Genomic DNA, 18,267 nt, shown 5'->3' with positions numbered 1-18,267 from the left:
AAAATTTGTTGTCATTTTGCAGACAGTCTTATCCAAAGGAATTTACAGTAGTGAGTGGATACATTTTTTTTAATGTCTGTACTGGTCCCCAAACCCACAACCCTGGCATTGCAAATTCCATGCTCTACCAACTGAGCCACACAGGATATGATTTTGTTACTTCATATTGCCATGCAATATAGGGAAATAACACACACACACAACTGTTTAGTTTATTTAGTAAATATTTTCTTTAGTCTATTTTCTTAAAACTATATTGTTGGTTAAGGACTTGTAAGTAAGCATTTCACGGTAAGGTCTGTTGTATTCGGCGCATGTGACATTTGTATTTATTTTATTTGAAATTATGCCCTTCAAGTCAATCAGAAACTAGTATTCAACTAGTATGCCATGGTATAATATAATAATATCATTTATATGACCTCAGTTTTAATATCAGTAATAAACTGCTCCCTGTGGTTGACCCTAGCACATATGCTCAGGTAGAAATGGGCCTTGTCCACTTTTCCATTGGCTATCAGCCACCTGGCAGACTATGGGACCCACCTTTGAGAAACACAAAATGAAGAAAAAGACATAGGGGCCCTGTACACTTATAAGAGAATAGCCCTGCCTGAGACATATACGCCGAATTGTCTCCCTCGGAACAAAACACATGTCTCTTGGTTCTAATAGTTCAAATGAAATTGAAGGAGAATATTACAGTTTTTATCCCCTTCACTTTGTGTTTCAGGAAATGCTCCACCAGCATTCTTCGCCAGTAGTGTGTTCTCCTACCCTTGTATATATGCCCAAATACACAGTCGCCGAAAAATCATTTCAAAGTTGTTAGCTGAAGAGGTTTTTAAAGATGTTCTACTTATCCTGGTTTGATCCAGCATTGCACTCATAGTGTTTGTAATATTGTGTAGAGCTCTTGTTGAGTGAGAAACACTACCGGCTGTATGAACATGTATGCCTCCCCACTGGAGATGAGATCAGGGTTAAATTTCTGACTCCAGCCTTTCTCCACCCTGTCTACTTACCCATCTCTTTCTACAACTTTCTAATAAAGTATAAAAATGATGAAACAAACCAGTGTTGGAAACCTGTGTCCGTGCAATATACAAATATTTATTGAATGTGAATACTGATGTAGCCTATAGTTTGAATGTGAAGTCACTTCAAATACTGTATATCAACCACAGAGACAAGAGATTGGCTACAGAACCTACAAGGTGCATGCAACACGTTCCACTGGAATTGGTTTATTACAGAAGCAATGCTAGAATTACAAACTCAGCATGCTATAGCCACTCCGTACAACAGTTCTGAAGTCAGAAATATCATACCCTTGAAACAGTTTGAAACTTGTGTACAGTATGCGGCCCTAAACATAACACCTATGCAGTTAAGTAAATGTCTCAGTCACTGATCCAGCTCATTATTTTTCTGTGACTTCAGCAGGACCTCAGTTTTCTCCAGCGGTGAGACAAAGATGGGACTTCTGGAGAGAGAAGGACAATGTTTTGTTTATGTACATACCAGTCAAAAGTTTGGACACACCTACTCATTCAAGGGTTTCTCTTTATTTTTACTATTTTCTACATGGTAGAATAATAGTGAAGACATCAAAAATTATTGAAATAACACATATGGAATCATGAGTAACCAAAAAAGTGTTCAACAAATCAAAACATATTTTCTATTTGAGATTCTTCAAAGTAGCTGTAACGGTCGTCTTGTGGTGATTGAGCGGACCAAGGCGCAGCGGGTTGTGAATACATAATGAATTTATTTACAAACAGACGAAACACGAAGAACACTTGAAAAAACTACAAAACAAATACACGACGTAGACTGACCTAAAACATGAGAACTTACATAACACGAAGAACGCACGAACAGGTACAGACTACAACAAACGAACGAACAAACGAAACAGTCCCGTGTGGTGCACAGACACAGTGCTCAGACTGTCTGTAATAGGCTGAGAGAGGCTGGACTGATGGCTTGTAGGCCTGTTGTAAAGGCAGGTCCTCACCAGACATCACCGGCAACAACGCCGCCTATGGGCACAAACTCACCGTCGCTGGACCAGACAGGACTGGCAAAAAGTGCTCTTCACTGACGAGTTGCGGTTTTGTCTCACCAGGGGTGATGGTCGGATTCGCGTTCATCATCGAAGGAATGAGCGTTACACTGAGGTCTGTACTCTGGAGCGGGATCGATTTGGAGGTGGAGGGTCCGTCATGGTCTGGGGCGGTGTGTCACAGCATCATCGGACTGAGCTTGTTGTCATTGCAGGCAATCTCAACGCTGTGCGTTACAGGGAAGACATCCTCCTCCCTCATGTGGTACCCTTCCTGCAGGCTCATCCTGACATGACCCTCCAGCATGACAATGCCACCAGCCATACTGCTCGTTCTGTGCGTGATTTCCTGCAAGACAGGAATGTCAGTGTTCTGCCATGGCCAGCGAAGAGCCCGGATCTCAATCCCATTGAGCACGTCTGGGACCTGTTGGATCGGAGGGTGAGGGCTAGGGCCATACCCCCCAGAAATGTCTGGGAACTTGCAGGTGCCTTGGTGGAAGTGTGGGGTAACATCTCACAGCAAGAACTGACAAATCTTAATGCAGCTGGTGGCCACACCAGATACTGAATGTAACTTTTGATTTTGACCCTCACTTTGTTCAGTGGCACATTATTCAATTTCTGTCACATGTCTGTGGAACTTGTTCTGTTCATACAAATATTTACACTTGTTAAGTTTGCTGAAAACAAGGGGCCTCCCGGGTGGCGCAGTGGTCTAGGGCACTGCAACGCAGTGCTAACTGCGCCACCAGAGTCTCTGGGTTCGCGCCCAGGCTCTGTCGCAGCCGGCCGCGACCGGGAGGTCCGTGGGGCGACGCACAATTGGCATAGCGTCGTCCGGGGTAGGGAGGGTTTGGCCGGTAGGGATATCCTTGTCTCATCGCGCTCCAGCGACTCCTGTGGCGGGCCGGGCGCAGTGCGCGCCAAACAAGGGGGCCAGGTACACGGTGTTTCCTCCGACACATTGGTGCGGCTGGCTTCCGGGTTGGAGGCGCGCTGTGTTAAGAAGCAGTACGGCTGGTTGGGTTGTGCTTTGGAGGACGCATGGCTTTCGACCTTCGTCTCTCCCGAGCCCGTACGGGAGTTGTAGCGATGAGACAAGGTAGTAATTACTAGCGATTGGATACCACAAAAATAGGGGAGAAAAGGGGCTAAAATTTAAAAAATAAAAAAATAAAAAAAGTTTGCTGAAAACAAATGCCGTTGACAGTGAGAGGACGTTTATTTTTTTTGCCGGGTGCTGCAGACTGTTCTAGGGCCCTGTTTTTTTGCTGAGTTTATCTATGTATCAAGGTGACATCTAAATGGTTATCAATATTACTTAGTTCTTGTGTAGGCTGCAATCCTACTTGAAATAAAATCATGTGAGAGAAAAAAATGGCCACTTATGTGCCACCGGCAACAAGAATATGATACCCAGTAGGAAGCACTTCAAGTCAACAGGCACAACACTGGAGCACTGACTGACGGCTTAAAGCCAATTCATGCTTGATCTGAAAATGTGGTCGGAGGCTCCGTATGAAGGGTGTGACACAATTCTGGAGCTTCCAGAGGTATGCTGTGGCCAAATGGAGCTCTGTACCGCATCGCCGTGCGCCTCCCAAATTGTGTAACAATGTGGAGGGCCCCATATAGCTCCGTATTGACATGATTGTTTGGTGGGAGGTCCTGTATAAACACAAACTCACTTCTTCTATAACTTGCTTCACAACAGCTCTGCTCTGCTCAGCGAAGCTCAAGAAGCATACATGCCCTAACTTCTGCAGAGGACGTATAATGCTGTACGGCAACTGCAGATGTCAGATTTACCACTCAGAGCCTTTTAATTTCGACTCGTAGTGCAGCCCAATCAGCCATGCAAACAGTCTTGAGTGACAACAAAGCTGCCCAATTAGCTGATTCTCTTTTCATACACCCACTCCTTTCAACACATCCACTCACGCATACTCCTGTCACCATATTGGGCTGAAGCTACCCATACTCCTTTTGCCATATTGAGCTACCCATATTTGCATGATTGGACAATAAAACTCACAGGGCTGAGCTGTTTTATACTGGTTTGCATGGTTTTGTCACGCCCTGACCCCGGAGAGCATTTTTGTGTCTCTGTTTGGTTTGGTCGGGGTGTGATTTGGGGTGGGCATTCTATGTTTTGTTTTTCTCTGATTTTGTATTTCTATGTTTTGGCCGGGTAGGGTTCTCAATCAGGGACAGCTGTCTATCGTTGTCTCTGATTGGGAACCATACTTAGGTATCCCTTTTCCCTCCTTTCTTTGTGGGAAGTTGACTTTGTTTATGGCACATAGCCTTTAGCTTCACAGTTTGTTTTGTAGTGTTTATTGTTTTGTCGGCGTATTCACTTAAATTAATACGTAAGGAATATGTACGCACACCACGATGCACCTTGGTCCAAGGCCTTTCAACGGCCGTGACAGAACTTCCCACCACAAATGGACCAAACAGCGTGGTAAGGAGGAGCAGCTTGTTCAGGAGGACTGGACATGGGAGGACACCCTAAATGGCAAAGGATTTATGGACTTGGGAGGAAATCCTGGATGGTAAGGGACCCTGGAGGCAGGCTGGGGAGTATCGCCGTCCACGGGAGGAACTGGAGGCAGCAAAAGCAGAGCGGCAGCGTTACGAAGGGACACGGCTAGCAAGAAAGCCCGAGAGGCAGCCCCCCAATTTTTTTTGGGGGGGGGGGCACACGGGAAGTGTGGCTGAGTCAGGTTGGAGACCTGAGCCAACTGCCCGTGCTTACCGTGGTGAGCGTTGTACTGGTCAGGCACTGTGTTATGCGTTGGAGCGCACGGTGTCTCCAGTACGCGTGCACAGCCCGGTGCGCTACCTTCCAGCTCCCCGACTCGGCCGGGCTAGAGTGGGCATCCAGCCAGGTCGGAGGGTGCCTGCTCAGCGCATCTGGCCGCCAGTACGTCTCTACGGCCCAGGATATCCTGTGCCGGCTCTGCGCACTATCTCCGGTACGTCTGCACAGCCCAGTGCGTCCTGTGCCAGCGCCCTGCATTTGAGGGGTGAAGATAACCATCCAGCCAGGACGGGTTGTGCAGGCTCCAAGCTCGAGACCTCCAGTGCGCCTCCACGGCCCAGTGTATCCGGTGCCTCTGCCAAGGACAGGGGCTCCTGTATGTCTCTCCAGCCTGGTGAGTCCTGTGCCTGCGCCCAAAACTAATCCTCCTGTATGTCTCCCCAGCCTGGTGAGCACTGTGGCAGCTCCATGTACCAGACTGCCCATACGTCTCCTCACTCCAGTGATGATCCAGGGCAAGAAGCCTCCAGTGATGATCCATGGCAAGAAGCCTCCAGTGATGATCCATGGCAAGAAGCCTCCAGTAATGATCCATGGCAAGAAGCCTCCAGTGATGATCCATGGCACAAAGCCTCCAGTGATGATCCATGGCACAAAGCCTCCAGTGATGATCCATGGCACAAAGCCTCCAGTGATGAACCATGGCACGAAGCCTCCAGTGATGATCCATGGCACGAAGCCTCCAGTGATGATCCATGGCACGAAGCCTCCAGGGATGATCCATGGCACGAAGCCTCCAGGGATGATCCATGGCATGAAGCCTCCAGGGATGATCCATGGCATGAAGCCTCCAGGGATGATCCATGGCATGAAGCCTCCAGGGATGATCCATGGCAAGAAGCCTCCAGGGATGATCCATGGCAAGAAGCCTCCAGGGATGATCCATGGCAAGAAGCCTCCAGGGATGATCCATGGCACGAAGCCACCAACGACGGCCTCCAGTCCGGAGCCTCCAGCGACGGCCTCCAGTCCGGAGCCTCCAGCGACGGCCTCCAGTCCGGAGCCTCCAGCGACGGCCTCCAGTCCGGAGCCTCCAGCGACGGCCTCCAGTCCGGAGCCTCCAGCGACGGCCTCCAGTCCGGAGCCTCCAGCGACGGTCTCCAGTCCGGAGCCTCCAGCGACGGCCTCCAGTCCGGAGCCTTCAGTGACGGTCCCCAGGAGGCTGCGGTCCCCAGTCTGGAGCCTCCAGCAACGATCTCCAGTCAGGAGCCTCCAGCGTCGTTCTCCAGTCCGGGGCCTGCAACGAGAGTGCCCAGTCCGGGGCCTGCAACGAGAGTGCCCAGTCCGGGGCCCGCAACGAGGGTCCCCGCACCAGAGGTGCCACCAAAGTGGGGTGAGCCAGTGGTGGAGCGGGGTCTGCGTCCCGCACCTGAGCCGCCACAGTGGATAGATGCCCACCCAGACCCTCCCCTATAGGTTCAGGTTTTGCGGCCGGAGTCCGCACCTTTGGGGGGGGGGGGGGGGGGTACTGTCACGCCCTGACCTTGGAGGGCCTTTTTTGTGTCTCGGTTTGGTCGGGGTGTGATTTGGGGTGGGTGTTCTATGTTTTGTTTTTCTATGATTTTGTATTTCTATGTTTTGGCCGGGTAGGGTTCTCAATCAGGGACAGCTGTCTATCGTTGTCTCTGATTGGGAACCATACTTAGGTAGCCCTATTCCCTCCTTTCTTTGTGGGAAGTTGACTTTGTTTATGGCACATAGCCTTTAGCTTCACGGTTTGTTTTGTAGTGTTTATTGTTTTGTCGGCGTATTCACTTAAATAAAGGAATATGTACTCTACCACGCTGCACCTTGGTCCAGTTCTTTCAACGGCCGTGACCGGTTTAGTCCTGCTCTATGCAACTGTAGGCCTAAACTTGTCAGCTATTGTGTTTATTGATTAATTGCAGTTAATCATTTTGAATGGAAAAAGTCTAGGTAACAAATGGGCTATAAATACACAACGTTACGGCTTTGTTTTTCCCTGGCTAGAAGGACAGGGTGCATAGAATGCTAGACTATGCAGCTGCTGTTAGTAGCCTACAGTTGATCAGACTGAAAAATATTATATTTTTCATGCAGTGAAACATGTCAGATCGCTGATGTTTAGGTGTAGGGTGCTACATTTATGGAATAGTTTTTGCTTGTGTCTGTCAGGAGTGATGTGTTATCACACTTGCTTAACAAATTCCGAAGGAAAGCAGAGAGCGCGCCTTGAGCTTTGTGCTTGTGCCCATCTCGCACGAAGTGCGATTTCCGTGAATCTGATTGGTCAAGACATGCAAAGACCTGCAGCAGCACTTTGATGTAAAGGACAGAGAAATTGAGTTGACAAATCGGTCTGAAGAACAACCCTATGCCTGTCTTTTTAATGCATCAATATATTTAATAAAACTAAATCAAACTGATAGAAAAGTGCTGTTGCAAATCCCTTACAATAAAAGATTGCAGTTTTGAAACTGCAGTAAAAGTGCAGTAATGTAACGGCAACCTTCTTCCTCTTCATCTGAAGAGGAGATGTAACAGGGATCGGACCAAGACGCAGCGTAGCTTGTGCTCAACATGTTTAATTACGAAAGAATAAACGTGAACACTTAACACAAATACAAAATAACAAATGTGGCAAAACGATACAGTCCTATCTGGTGCAGAGAAAACACAAAGACAGGAAACAACCACCCACAATCCCCAACACAAAACAAGCCACCTATATATGATTCCCAATCAGAGACAACACAAAACATCTGCCTCTGATTGAGAACCATATTAGGCCAAACATAGAAATGGACAAACAAGACACACAACATAGAATGCCCACCCAGCTCACGTCCTGACCAACACTAAAACAAGCACAACACACAAGAACTATGGTCAGAACGTGACAAGTAACCTCATTCAACTGTGGTATTTTGGACGCAGTATTTGCAGAATAACTGCAGTTATACTGCACTCTAACTGCAGTTACACAGCAAAATTACTGCAGTAAAAAAACGGTGCTATTTTTTATGCAGTATTTACAGCATACTGCAGTTATACTGCACTTTAACTGCAGTGTATTGCAGTTATACTGCACTCTAACTGCAAGGGATGCCGTCTCGTACCATGTTTTCCTGGCAGCCCTGGAAGACAGTGGTGTAAAATAACTAAGTACAAATACTTTGAAGTACGAACATTGTACATACTATTTATATTTTTTGACGACTTTTACTTTTACTCCCCTATTTCCAAAGAAAGTATGTACTTTTTACTCCCATACATTTTCCCTGACACCTAAAAGTACTCATTACATTTTGAATGCCTTGACAAGAAAATTGTCGAATTCAAGCACTTATCATGAGAACATGTGGTCATCCTGTTTCAACTGTTCACCGGACGTGCTACCTGTCCCAGACCTGCTGTTTTCAACTCTCTAGAGACAGCAGGTGCGGTAGAGATACTCTGAATGATCGGCTATGAAAAGCCAACTGACATTTACTCCTGAGGTGCTGACCTGTTGCACCCTCGACAACCACTGTGGTTATTATTATTTGACCCTGCTGGTCATCTATGAACATTTGAACATCTTGGCCATGTTCTGTTTTAATCTCCACCCGGCACAGCCAGAAGAGGACTGGCCACCCCTCATAGCCTGGTTCCTCTCTAGGTTTCTTCCTAGGTTGCGGCCTTTCTAGGGAGTTTTTCCTAGCCACCATGCTTCTACACCTGCATTGCTTGCTGTTTGGGGTTTTAGGCTGGGTTTCTGTACAGCACTTTGTGACATCAGCTGATTTAAGAAGGGCTTTATAAATACATTTGATGGATTAATTGATCCCTGCTGCCTCTGATCTGGCAGACTTACTAAACACAAATGCTTTGTTTGTAATTGATGTCTGAGAATTAGAGTGTTCCCCTGGCTATCCGTAAATAAATCAAAAACAAGAAAATTGTGCCATCTGTTTTGCTTAATATAGGGAATTTGAAATGATTTATTGCAATTACATTTACTTTGGATACTTAAGTATATTTAAAAACAAACACTTTTAGACTTTTACTCAAGTAGTATTTTACTGGGTGAATATCACTTTTACTTGAGTCATGTTCTGTTAATTAAGATATCTTTACTTTTACTCAAGTATGACCATTTGGTACTTTTTCCACTACTGCTGGTATATACTGTAACAGCGGGTTACAAATTACGCTGACAATCTTTGTGAAGTCGGCTGGTTTACCTTTTTTTTGTTTGTTCAATGTCCTCAATAGTCTCTGGCAGCCTTGCATTGTGGGTTTCTGGGAGAAGGAAGGCCACCAGACCAGACAGAATGGACACACAACAGATGATAACTTCAGGGAGGGGCTTCCACACGTCCTCCAATAGAATGATGAGGGGTGCTATGGACACGCCCAACCGAGCCATGAAGTTATTGTAACCCAACCCATTTTGTCTGTTAGGGGGAGAATGTTGATAGTGAGACTCAGAAAACTCCTGCTGAGACTGAAGCTGTCCTAATATGGACACCGTACATTGCATTCCACAGGTCTCCCTTGAAAAATAGATATTTTGACCTCAATGGGACAACATGGTAAAATAAAGGTTACATTTATTTTATTTTTGTTAGTAATTTTTGTTATGCAGCCTGAGCAACTCTCACAGCTCCCCTGACACACTGTCTTTGCTGATAAATACTTTGTTGAGGGAAAATATACTTGATACGATTGTGATGTGTTGTTGTCTCACCTAGCTATCTTAAGATGAATGCACTAATTGTCAGTCGCTCTAGCTAAGAGCGTCTGCTAAATTACTAAAATGTCAATGTAAAATGTTAAAGCATGCTTCAGTTTGAGGAAATTAACTCTAATAGTGTTTCACTGTGAAAATGCACCGGTAAATCTGACCTTACGACCGTAGGGTAGAGTTCAGCTGTATACAAGATGACAGTGGTGAAGGAGGCCTCTGATAGGCCTTTCCCAAGCACAGCGACGATGGTGCGAACATGCCACTGACCTGAACAGAGGAACAAAACAACAGATCCTGAGAATTACACCGTCATCTCTCAAACACTGACGAAAAAAAGGCCAAATAATAAACATCCCTTACTGTCCAATTTACTCCACATAATCATCTAGGAATTCATTTTGGGTTACACTTTAATATAAACGTTCATAAGCATTTATAAACTTTTTATACAATATTAATAATTATATATTTCATTATTCATATCATTTCTTTGCATTTAAGCATTATAAGCATTATAATTCATAATTAATTTACAACCTTTATGATCATTTATAAAGCAATAATAATGGCCTATTTATGTAGTCACCTTTGGGCACAAAGATGTTGATGGCGATGCAGGTTCCCGTTAGCAGAAGGGTGCCTGCCTGGCAGTGTTTCCGACCAATGGTATCGAGACAGAAGTAGACGACCATCTTGGCGGGCACCTCGATGGCAGAGTAGATGAAGTGGGTGAGGTAGACATTCAGGCCAAACCCTGTAATGTTTAAACTGATGCCATAGTATGTTGAGGCCACGCCATACCTGTGAGGAGAGAACACAATGACATCTACGTTGTGTTTGTCATAAGTTGCACCTCTGTCACTCGGTCGCATCATGCCATTGTTATGAACGTTCTCAAGCCGCCCTCTATAGCAGTGCCCTAAAGTCATGATAAGCCCAGTCATTCTGGGAGGCTAATGACTGTTTAGTCTAAATTACACTCGTGACTGGAAATACGATGACATTGACAAAGTAGTCAATGAGGTATACATTATGTTTGACTTGATAAAGATAAAAGATAACTCACAGACACATAAGGACACTTTCTACAGAAACAGATTAATCAAGAGCTCTATCCAATCAGATCTGCTTTCGCCGACATCCGCATTTCAGGGGTGTCGGAGGTGGAACTGCGTTAGACCTGTCAAATCCACAAGTGGCTTCCAGCATTATACCTAAAGCGGACATTGCCATTGGCTGCATTAACAGAAATCCCATGCAGCCTTGTTTACAAGTTCAAACACTGGAATGTGAGATGTAATTTACACTTCGATTAGGATGATACAAATCTTTATTACTTAGTGTTATGATTTTTCAATTTGAGCATAATTATTTCTATATAGCCTACACTTTCTTGTTCTAATCTTCTAACGCGAGTGGGGCGGTTGTGGCTTCATGACAATCATTGCAAGGGCAGCTACTCACGATTTTACAGCTCCAAGGCAGTTCCACCTCTGACACTGCCAAAACATCAGCTATGTGGGTGTGTGCTATCGCTGGTTAACGCTTGATCTAATTGAATCTAGGCCTAAAACTAGTCCTGTATTAAGAAGCACTTTCAATGGAGATTCTTCATTGGTTTGTGTACTGTATGGGCCGCAAACCAGTCTATACTGTACCGGTCCCTACAGCCCAAACCAGTCCATACAGCCCAAACCAGTCTATATAGCCCAAACCAGTCCATACAGTCCAAACCAGTCCAAACCAGTCCATACAACCCCAAACCATACAGTACAGTACCGGTCCATACAGCCCAAACCAGTCCATACAGTACCGGTCCATACAGCCTCAAACCAGTCCATACAGCCTCAAACCAGTCTATACAGTACCGATCCATACAGCCCCAAACTAGTCCATACAGTACTGCAAACCAGTCCACACAGTACCAGTCCATACAGCCCCAAACCAGTCTATGCAGTACTGCAAACCAGTCCATACAGTACCAGTCCATACACCCGCAAACTACTCGATACAGTACCAGTCCATACAGCCCCAAAACAGTCTATACAGTGCTGCAAACCAGTCCATACAGCTCCAAACCAATCTATACAGTACTGCAAACCAGTCCACACAGTACCAGTCCATACAGCCCCAAACCAGTCTATGCAGTACTGCAAACCAGTCCATACAGTACCAGTCCATACACCCGCAAACTACTCGATACAGTACCAGTCCATACAGCCCCAAAACAGTCTATACAGTGCTGCAACCCAGTCCATACAGCTCCAAACCAATCTATACAGTACTGCAAACCAGTCCACACAATACCGGTCCATACAGCCCCAAACCAGTCCATACAGTACTGCAAACCAGTCCATACAGCCCCAAACCAGTCCATACTGTACTGCAAACCAGTCCATACAGCCCCAAACCAGTCCATACAGTACCGGTCCATACAGCCCCAAACTAGTCTATACAGTACCAGTCCATACAGAGGAAGATATACTCACCACACTATGCCTGTTAGTAGAGCCAGATATACTCACCACACTATGCCTGTTAGTAGAGCCAGATATACTCACCACACTATGCCTGTTAGTAGAGCCAGATATACTCACCACACTATGCCTGTTAGTAGAGCCAGATATACTCACCACACTATGCCTGTTAGTAGAGCCAGATATACTCACCACACTATGCCTGTTAGTAGAACCAGATATACTCACCACACTATGCCTGTTAGTAGAGCCAGATATACTCACCACACTATGCCTGTTAGTAGAGCCAGATCTACTCACCACACTATGCCTGTTAGTAGAGCCAGATCTACTCACCACACTATGCCTGTTAGCAGAGCCAAATATACTCACCACACTATGCCTGTTAGCAGAGCCAGATATACTCACCACACTATGCCTGTTAGCAGAGCCAGATATACTCACCACACTATGCCTGTTAGCAGAGCCAGTCTTCTCATCTTTGGGGTCCTCACCAGGTCCAGGTAGGAGTAGGTCTTGTTATGGTTGTCCATGCCAACCACATCAGACAGGTGCTAAGCAGTATGGGAGAGAGGCTAGGTTAGTTTATTTTTAATTATTTAACCAGGTAAGTTGACTGAGAAATCATTCTCATTTACAGCATGGGGAAAAGTTACAGGGGAGATGAATGAGCCAATTGTAAACTGGGGATGATTAGGTGACGGTATGAGGGGCAGATTGGGAATTTATCCAGGACTCCAGGGTTAACAGCCCTACTCTTATGATAAGTGCCGTGGGATTTTTAGTGACCACAGAGAGTCAGGACACCCATTTAACGTCCCATCCAAAAGACAGCACCCTACACAGGGCAATGGTAGTTTTTTTTAGACCAGAGGAAAGGGTGCCTCCTACTGGCCCTCCAACAGAATCTGGTCTTCCATCCAGGGACCAACCCTGCTTAGCTTCAGAAGCAAGGCAGCAGTGGGATGCAGGGTGGTATGCTGTTGGCTTGGGATAGTTAGTTCCAGTGTGTTACATTTATGGCTAGTGTATCCTCCACATACAGTACCAGTCAAAAGTTTGGGCACACCTACTCATTCCAGGGTTTTTCTTTATTTTTACTATTTCTGACATTGTAGAATAATAGTGAAGACATAAAAACTATGAAATAAGTTTCACCAGCAATGTCACACCAGGTGACACCAGCAACAGTGTCACCACCAAACCACCCCCCCCCCCCCCCCCCGCTTCACACCTCCTCTTCCATACTTCACGATGGGAACCACATATAGATGTGTCTGTTACTTGAGCTCTGTGAAGACTTTATTTGGGCTGTAATTTCTGAGGTGCAGCTAACTCTAATGACCGTATCTTCTGCAGCAGAGGTAACTCTGGGTCTTCCTTTCCTGTGGAGGTCCTCATGAAAGCCAGTTTCATCATAGCGCTTGATGGTTTTTGTGACTGCACTTGAAGAAACTTTCAACGTTCTTGAAATTTTCCGGATTGACTGACCATGTCTTAAGTAATGATGGACTGTCGTTTCTCTTTGCTTATTTGTGTAGTTTTTGCCATAATATGGACTTTGTCTTTTACTAAATAGGGCAATCTTCTGTACACCACCCCTAACATGTCACAACATAACTGATTGGCTCAAACGCATTAAGAAGGAAAGAAATTCCACAAATGAACTTTAACAAGGCACACCTGATAATGGAAATGCATTCTAGGTGACTCCCCCATGAAGCTGGTTGAGAGAATGCCAAGAGTGTGCAAAGCTGTCATCAAGGCAAAGGGTGGCTACTTGAAGAATCTCAAATATAAAATATCAAATGCATTTTGATTTGTTTAACATTTAGTTGGTTACTACATGAGTCCATATGTGTTATTTCATAGTTTTGATGTCTTCACTATTAGTCTACAATGTAGAAATAGTAAAAATAAAGCAAAGCCCTTGAATGAGTAGGTGTGTCCAAACTTTTGACTTGTACTGTATATTTGTGCTTCAAACCTATGCTCTTTCTAACACCTCATAACTGTAATAAATCTGTATAAATGATTGCATGCCATGTGCATTTGTGAATAAGAGTAATTATTAGCAGTAAATACTAGCAACTGAAAATTGTTGCATTTACCTCAAGTTTGATTTTGGACGTGAAGTCCTTTCTGTTGTTAAAACGAGCACATTTCTCCAGGTAAAGATGGGCTCTTTCCACTTTGCCATTGGCTATGAGCCACCTGGCAGACTCAGGGAGCCACCTGCAGTGATGATCAACCATTACAATGGGTCAAAGCACAATAATAACCAGTTCCCTGCATAATGTAGTGGATTTGGAGTGTAGCCTCAAATCCTGCCTCAAACTTGGGTTCCTGTGACTCGCAGTCCAACACTTCAACTGTTATGCCAAGAAGTGGTCCGACCCTCTTGAAGAGGTCACTAAGGACCTTGTCCTAAGGTCACTGCAATACTGTAGTGAACTATATTTAAGCAATAAGGCCCGAGGGTGTGTGGTATAGAGAGTGCCTGAATACAGCCCTTAGCCGTGGTAAATTGGCCATATAACACAAACCACAGAGGTGCGTTATTGCTATTATAAACTGGCTACAAATGTAACTACAACAGCAAAAAATACATGTTTTGTCATACCCGTGGTATGCGGCCTCATACCACGGCTTTCAGCCAATCAGCATTCAGGGCTCGAACCACCCAGTTTATATTATACAGTAGTTTACTGTATGTGATGCAAAATTTGGAATGTGCATTATTCAGGTGAGTTCTTCTACCCCATGGTGGTGGGTGGGGCTGGTTACACATGTATAGATATGCATCTTCGTCTGCATCGGTATCATGCTGTATCAAAAACATGTCAAATCCAGATATCCATTGATATGTTTAGGATATGGTCCAGATATCACCCAGTGTATTCTTACCACCAAGTGATGATAGCCAAGCCCAGGGGTGCAGAGACAGCTATCATTAGCATCCGCCAATCATTCACTTGATATGCAATGCCCGCTAGCATCATGTTGCCAAACGACCAGGCCATGCTGCCCGTTATACCTATCAATGCCCGGTGCTTAATGTCCACCCACTCCAAACCTTGAAAGAATGTAAATAGAGTTAAAAACTGTTTTAACAATATTGTTGGGTTTCACTTTACATGAACTTTCTCTTATACCTCCGTAACAACACTAACTACACTATTAAATACACTGTATTAACATGTTGTTAGGTAATACTTTCATAACTGCATTTAATTAAATTGCTTAGCAATGGAGTCTAACATTTTGTTCATATGAAATCTATAGAGCTTAGCTTACTGAGAACAGTCGAGATGATGCTGATGCCTGTAAGTCCAAAGCCAGTAAAGAATCTCATCACTCCGAACATGGTATAGGAGTTAGAGAATGCACTGGCAAATCCAAATACCATAGATATGGTATAGGACACCAATAGCATAGGCTTCCTCCCAAACCTGGAAAAGAGCATTCAAGAAACATAGCCACGAATAAATAATTCAATGTAAAGAAAGAATGTAGATATCAGGTATTGGGGTAAAATGACCTACTTGTCAGTGAGGGTACCAAAGGCTATGGCTCCAATCATCACGCCAACAAAGAAAATGGTGGCTGTGGCTTTATTCATGCCTTTTCTGTCACAGACAAGGTCCCACTTTATAGAAAGAGGAGCAATGATAGTGACAGTCAAGAAAGCATGCGTTCACAATTCCTATTACATGTACCAGTTGAAGAGGATAATAATAACAATGATAATAGTATGTTACATAAAGTGGGGACAATATCTAACCAGTGAAATTCTGATTGAATAAATGGGCGCAGAATTGCATGTAATGTGACTATAACAACAAACCAGGGAATTTGAAAATAATTGACTAACTCTGAGGGGTCTCATTTAAAACCCTTTTCTCTCTTAATTGTCTTACAGAGTTTTCAATTTGGTTCTGTATTGTGTTCATGGGTCAAGACACTGTATAATTTGCTCAAAGCCTTGGTTAATACAAAATGACATTAATCTGCTGGTCGTAGGTCGGGGGGCCGGAACATCATTATAATCATTAATGTACTGCAAATAGACCACAATTAAGACCAAACGGGCAAGAAGGCTACATTTCATTTGACAATATCATAATCGTTTCATACCTTGATTATATTGAGACAGGATCGATCACACACTGTTTGTCTCTCTATTTAATCATGGGAATACTTGGGAATGGAAATGCCAACATAAAATAATTTTGAGTTGAATTCCTTTTTTCATTTTAATTTAGAAAACTTTTGGGGTCAAATAAAATCGCTTGCAGGACGAATTTGGTCAATGGGCCGCCTAATGCCTTCCTCTGCTTTATTCCTTTATTCTTGTCAACCTTTGTAATTTGCTTTGGCCTTTGAACCATTAGCATCAGCTATCCAGCACTCAACTGATACCATTGGAAGTATTTTACCTCTGTTGCCATAGTGGATTTGAAGGTGCTGTTGTCATATGCCCATCCATTCTGACAGGGGACTGTAACTAGGTCACTGTCATTGGAGTTGGAAAGGAGCTGGAACTGGGGCTCTGGGAACATCTTACAGGATCTTGGAGTTCCATCTTCCTGTACTGGAACGCTGACAGTCAGTCTCTGCTCCTGGGTCAGATTCCCAAAGAGGCCGCCATCATCCAGAGCGCTGAGGTCACAGTGGTGAGAGGGCACAGCTGCTATGAAGTTGTTCAGCAGGAAGTGACACGGTAGTATCACTCGAGGGACACAGAGCAGAGTGACGATCAGCACCTGAAACCATCCACAGCCATCGATCTCCTCTAGAATGTTGTCAAACTTCATCCTCAAGCTTGGGCAAGAGGGTGATCCTTTGCAATACAGCTAAAAGTGGAAGAGAATCAATTTAATTTAAGCCATGCAGAACAATGAAACATAGCCTACTGTGTTGTTTGTATGCAGTCTGCAATGAGGAAAATGTGAGTGCGCTAATGTGGAGGATCTTAAATTGGTCACCCTGATCCAGGAGAACTTTCCTTGTTCTCTATTTGAGGTTTCAAAATTAAAAAGGCATCTGAAGTTTGTAATTTCCACAAAAAATGTATCAACCCCCACAAAAATGTCCATTAACTAAAACTCTAAGCTGTTGGGGGGGGTTGTAGAGCAAACGGTTCGCACACTACAGACAGAAGTTGGAACATCAGCTTTACCGACTTCAGACGAGTCCCGTGGGCTTATGGGGGTTTTACCGTACAGACGTTTTCGTGAGGAGACCGATTTTTGGGATTTCTCAGTCTGACAAACATTGCTGTAGCTCGGCCTCCTTCCATGCAGATGTATAAGGCTGACAAATGTGGATGCAATGGATTGAGAAGCAGTCCATGCAACAAATATCTATTTTTAGCTTAAACTGACAGATTTTGATGGGGGTTTATTTTATTATGTTACTTAGATTGACACACACGCACTCTTAAGGATTTAATTATAATCCACATAAGAATTCACATTTCCTTTTGCTGCAGGAATATTTTCCTGCTGTAGCAAACTGGCTCAAATTAAGATCCTACATCTGTATTCATCCACAGAGCTTGAGAGAATTAAATCATTTAGGACTTACTTAGTAGAGGTCTTGGGTCAAGAGAGGGTGGGCGAGAGACTCTTCTGGCCAGTACTTCCCTCTAGCAGTGGGACCACAGACAACTCTCGGCACAGGTTGAAGTCTTGAGTCCTAAGAGCTAGCCTGCCTTCTGATGTCCTCTCTACTGGAAACACGTCCTTCTCAGGTAGAAACACCTCCACTGGCTTTCCAACAGAAGTAGAAGTAGATAAGTCTCTAAGTCACCTTCAATAAGCTTTGAGGAAATATGTTCCCAGACCCCAGATAACCAAAATGGGAAACAAAGTTTATGCCACTTCCAGACTCAATCACACTCCCCCTCTCTCCACACCTCCCGACCCCCTGAGCTGGGAGCAGAGTTCAGAAACTAGACTGTTGTGTTAGCTGACAGCTGGACCAGTGTGAGGCAAGCATATTGGCCAAGAGCTGAGCTGTTCTGATTGGAGAGGTGTGACAAACATTTTATAATTTGTTTATATTATATTTTTTTGTCACAAGATATTGGTACGTTGATACACTGTTGACATTGTGCATAAGTCAACATAGTTCATTGTCCACACACACAATGTTTTTCTTTTGAGTGTTTTCACATTCTTGTAATAAATAT

At 44.5% G+C, this 18,267-nt stretch overlaps 1 protein-coding gene across 1 annotated transcript; it reads right to left on the bottom strand.

Annotated features, from left to right (window-relative positions):
* Positions 1-1,091: 1,091 nt before the first annotated feature.
* On the bottom strand, positions 1,092-18,014 carry LOC129836490 (solute carrier family 22 member 7-like). Its single transcript, XM_055902763.1, has 11 exons — positions 17,661-18,014; positions 16,511-16,927; positions 15,617-15,720; positions 15,369-15,523; positions 14,979-15,147; positions 14,183-14,306; positions 12,516-12,625; positions 10,181-10,395; positions 9,753-9,861; positions 9,089-9,301; positions 1,092-1,486 (listed from the first exon to the last, which is right to left on the bottom strand). Exons 2-11 carry the CDS (start codon positions 16,886-16,888, stop codon positions 1,408-1,410), a joined length of 1,656 nt encoding a protein of 551 aa, XP_055758738.1. The 5' UTR covers positions 16,889-16,927; positions 17,661-18,014; the 3' UTR covers positions 1,092-1,407.
* Between the last annotated feature and the right edge of the window lie 253 nt (positions 18,015-18,267).

This window comes from Salvelinus fontinalis, chromosome 37 (genome assembly GCF_029448725.1).
Source record: "Salvelinus fontinalis isolate EN_2023a chromosome 37, ASM2944872v1, whole genome shotgun sequence".
Lineage (NCBI taxonomy): Eukaryota > Metazoa > Chordata > Actinopteri > Salmoniformes > Salmonidae > Salvelinus > Salvelinus fontinalis.
Note: the sequence above shows the minus strand (reverse complement) of the source record. Positions and strands in the feature narration are given on the sequence as shown.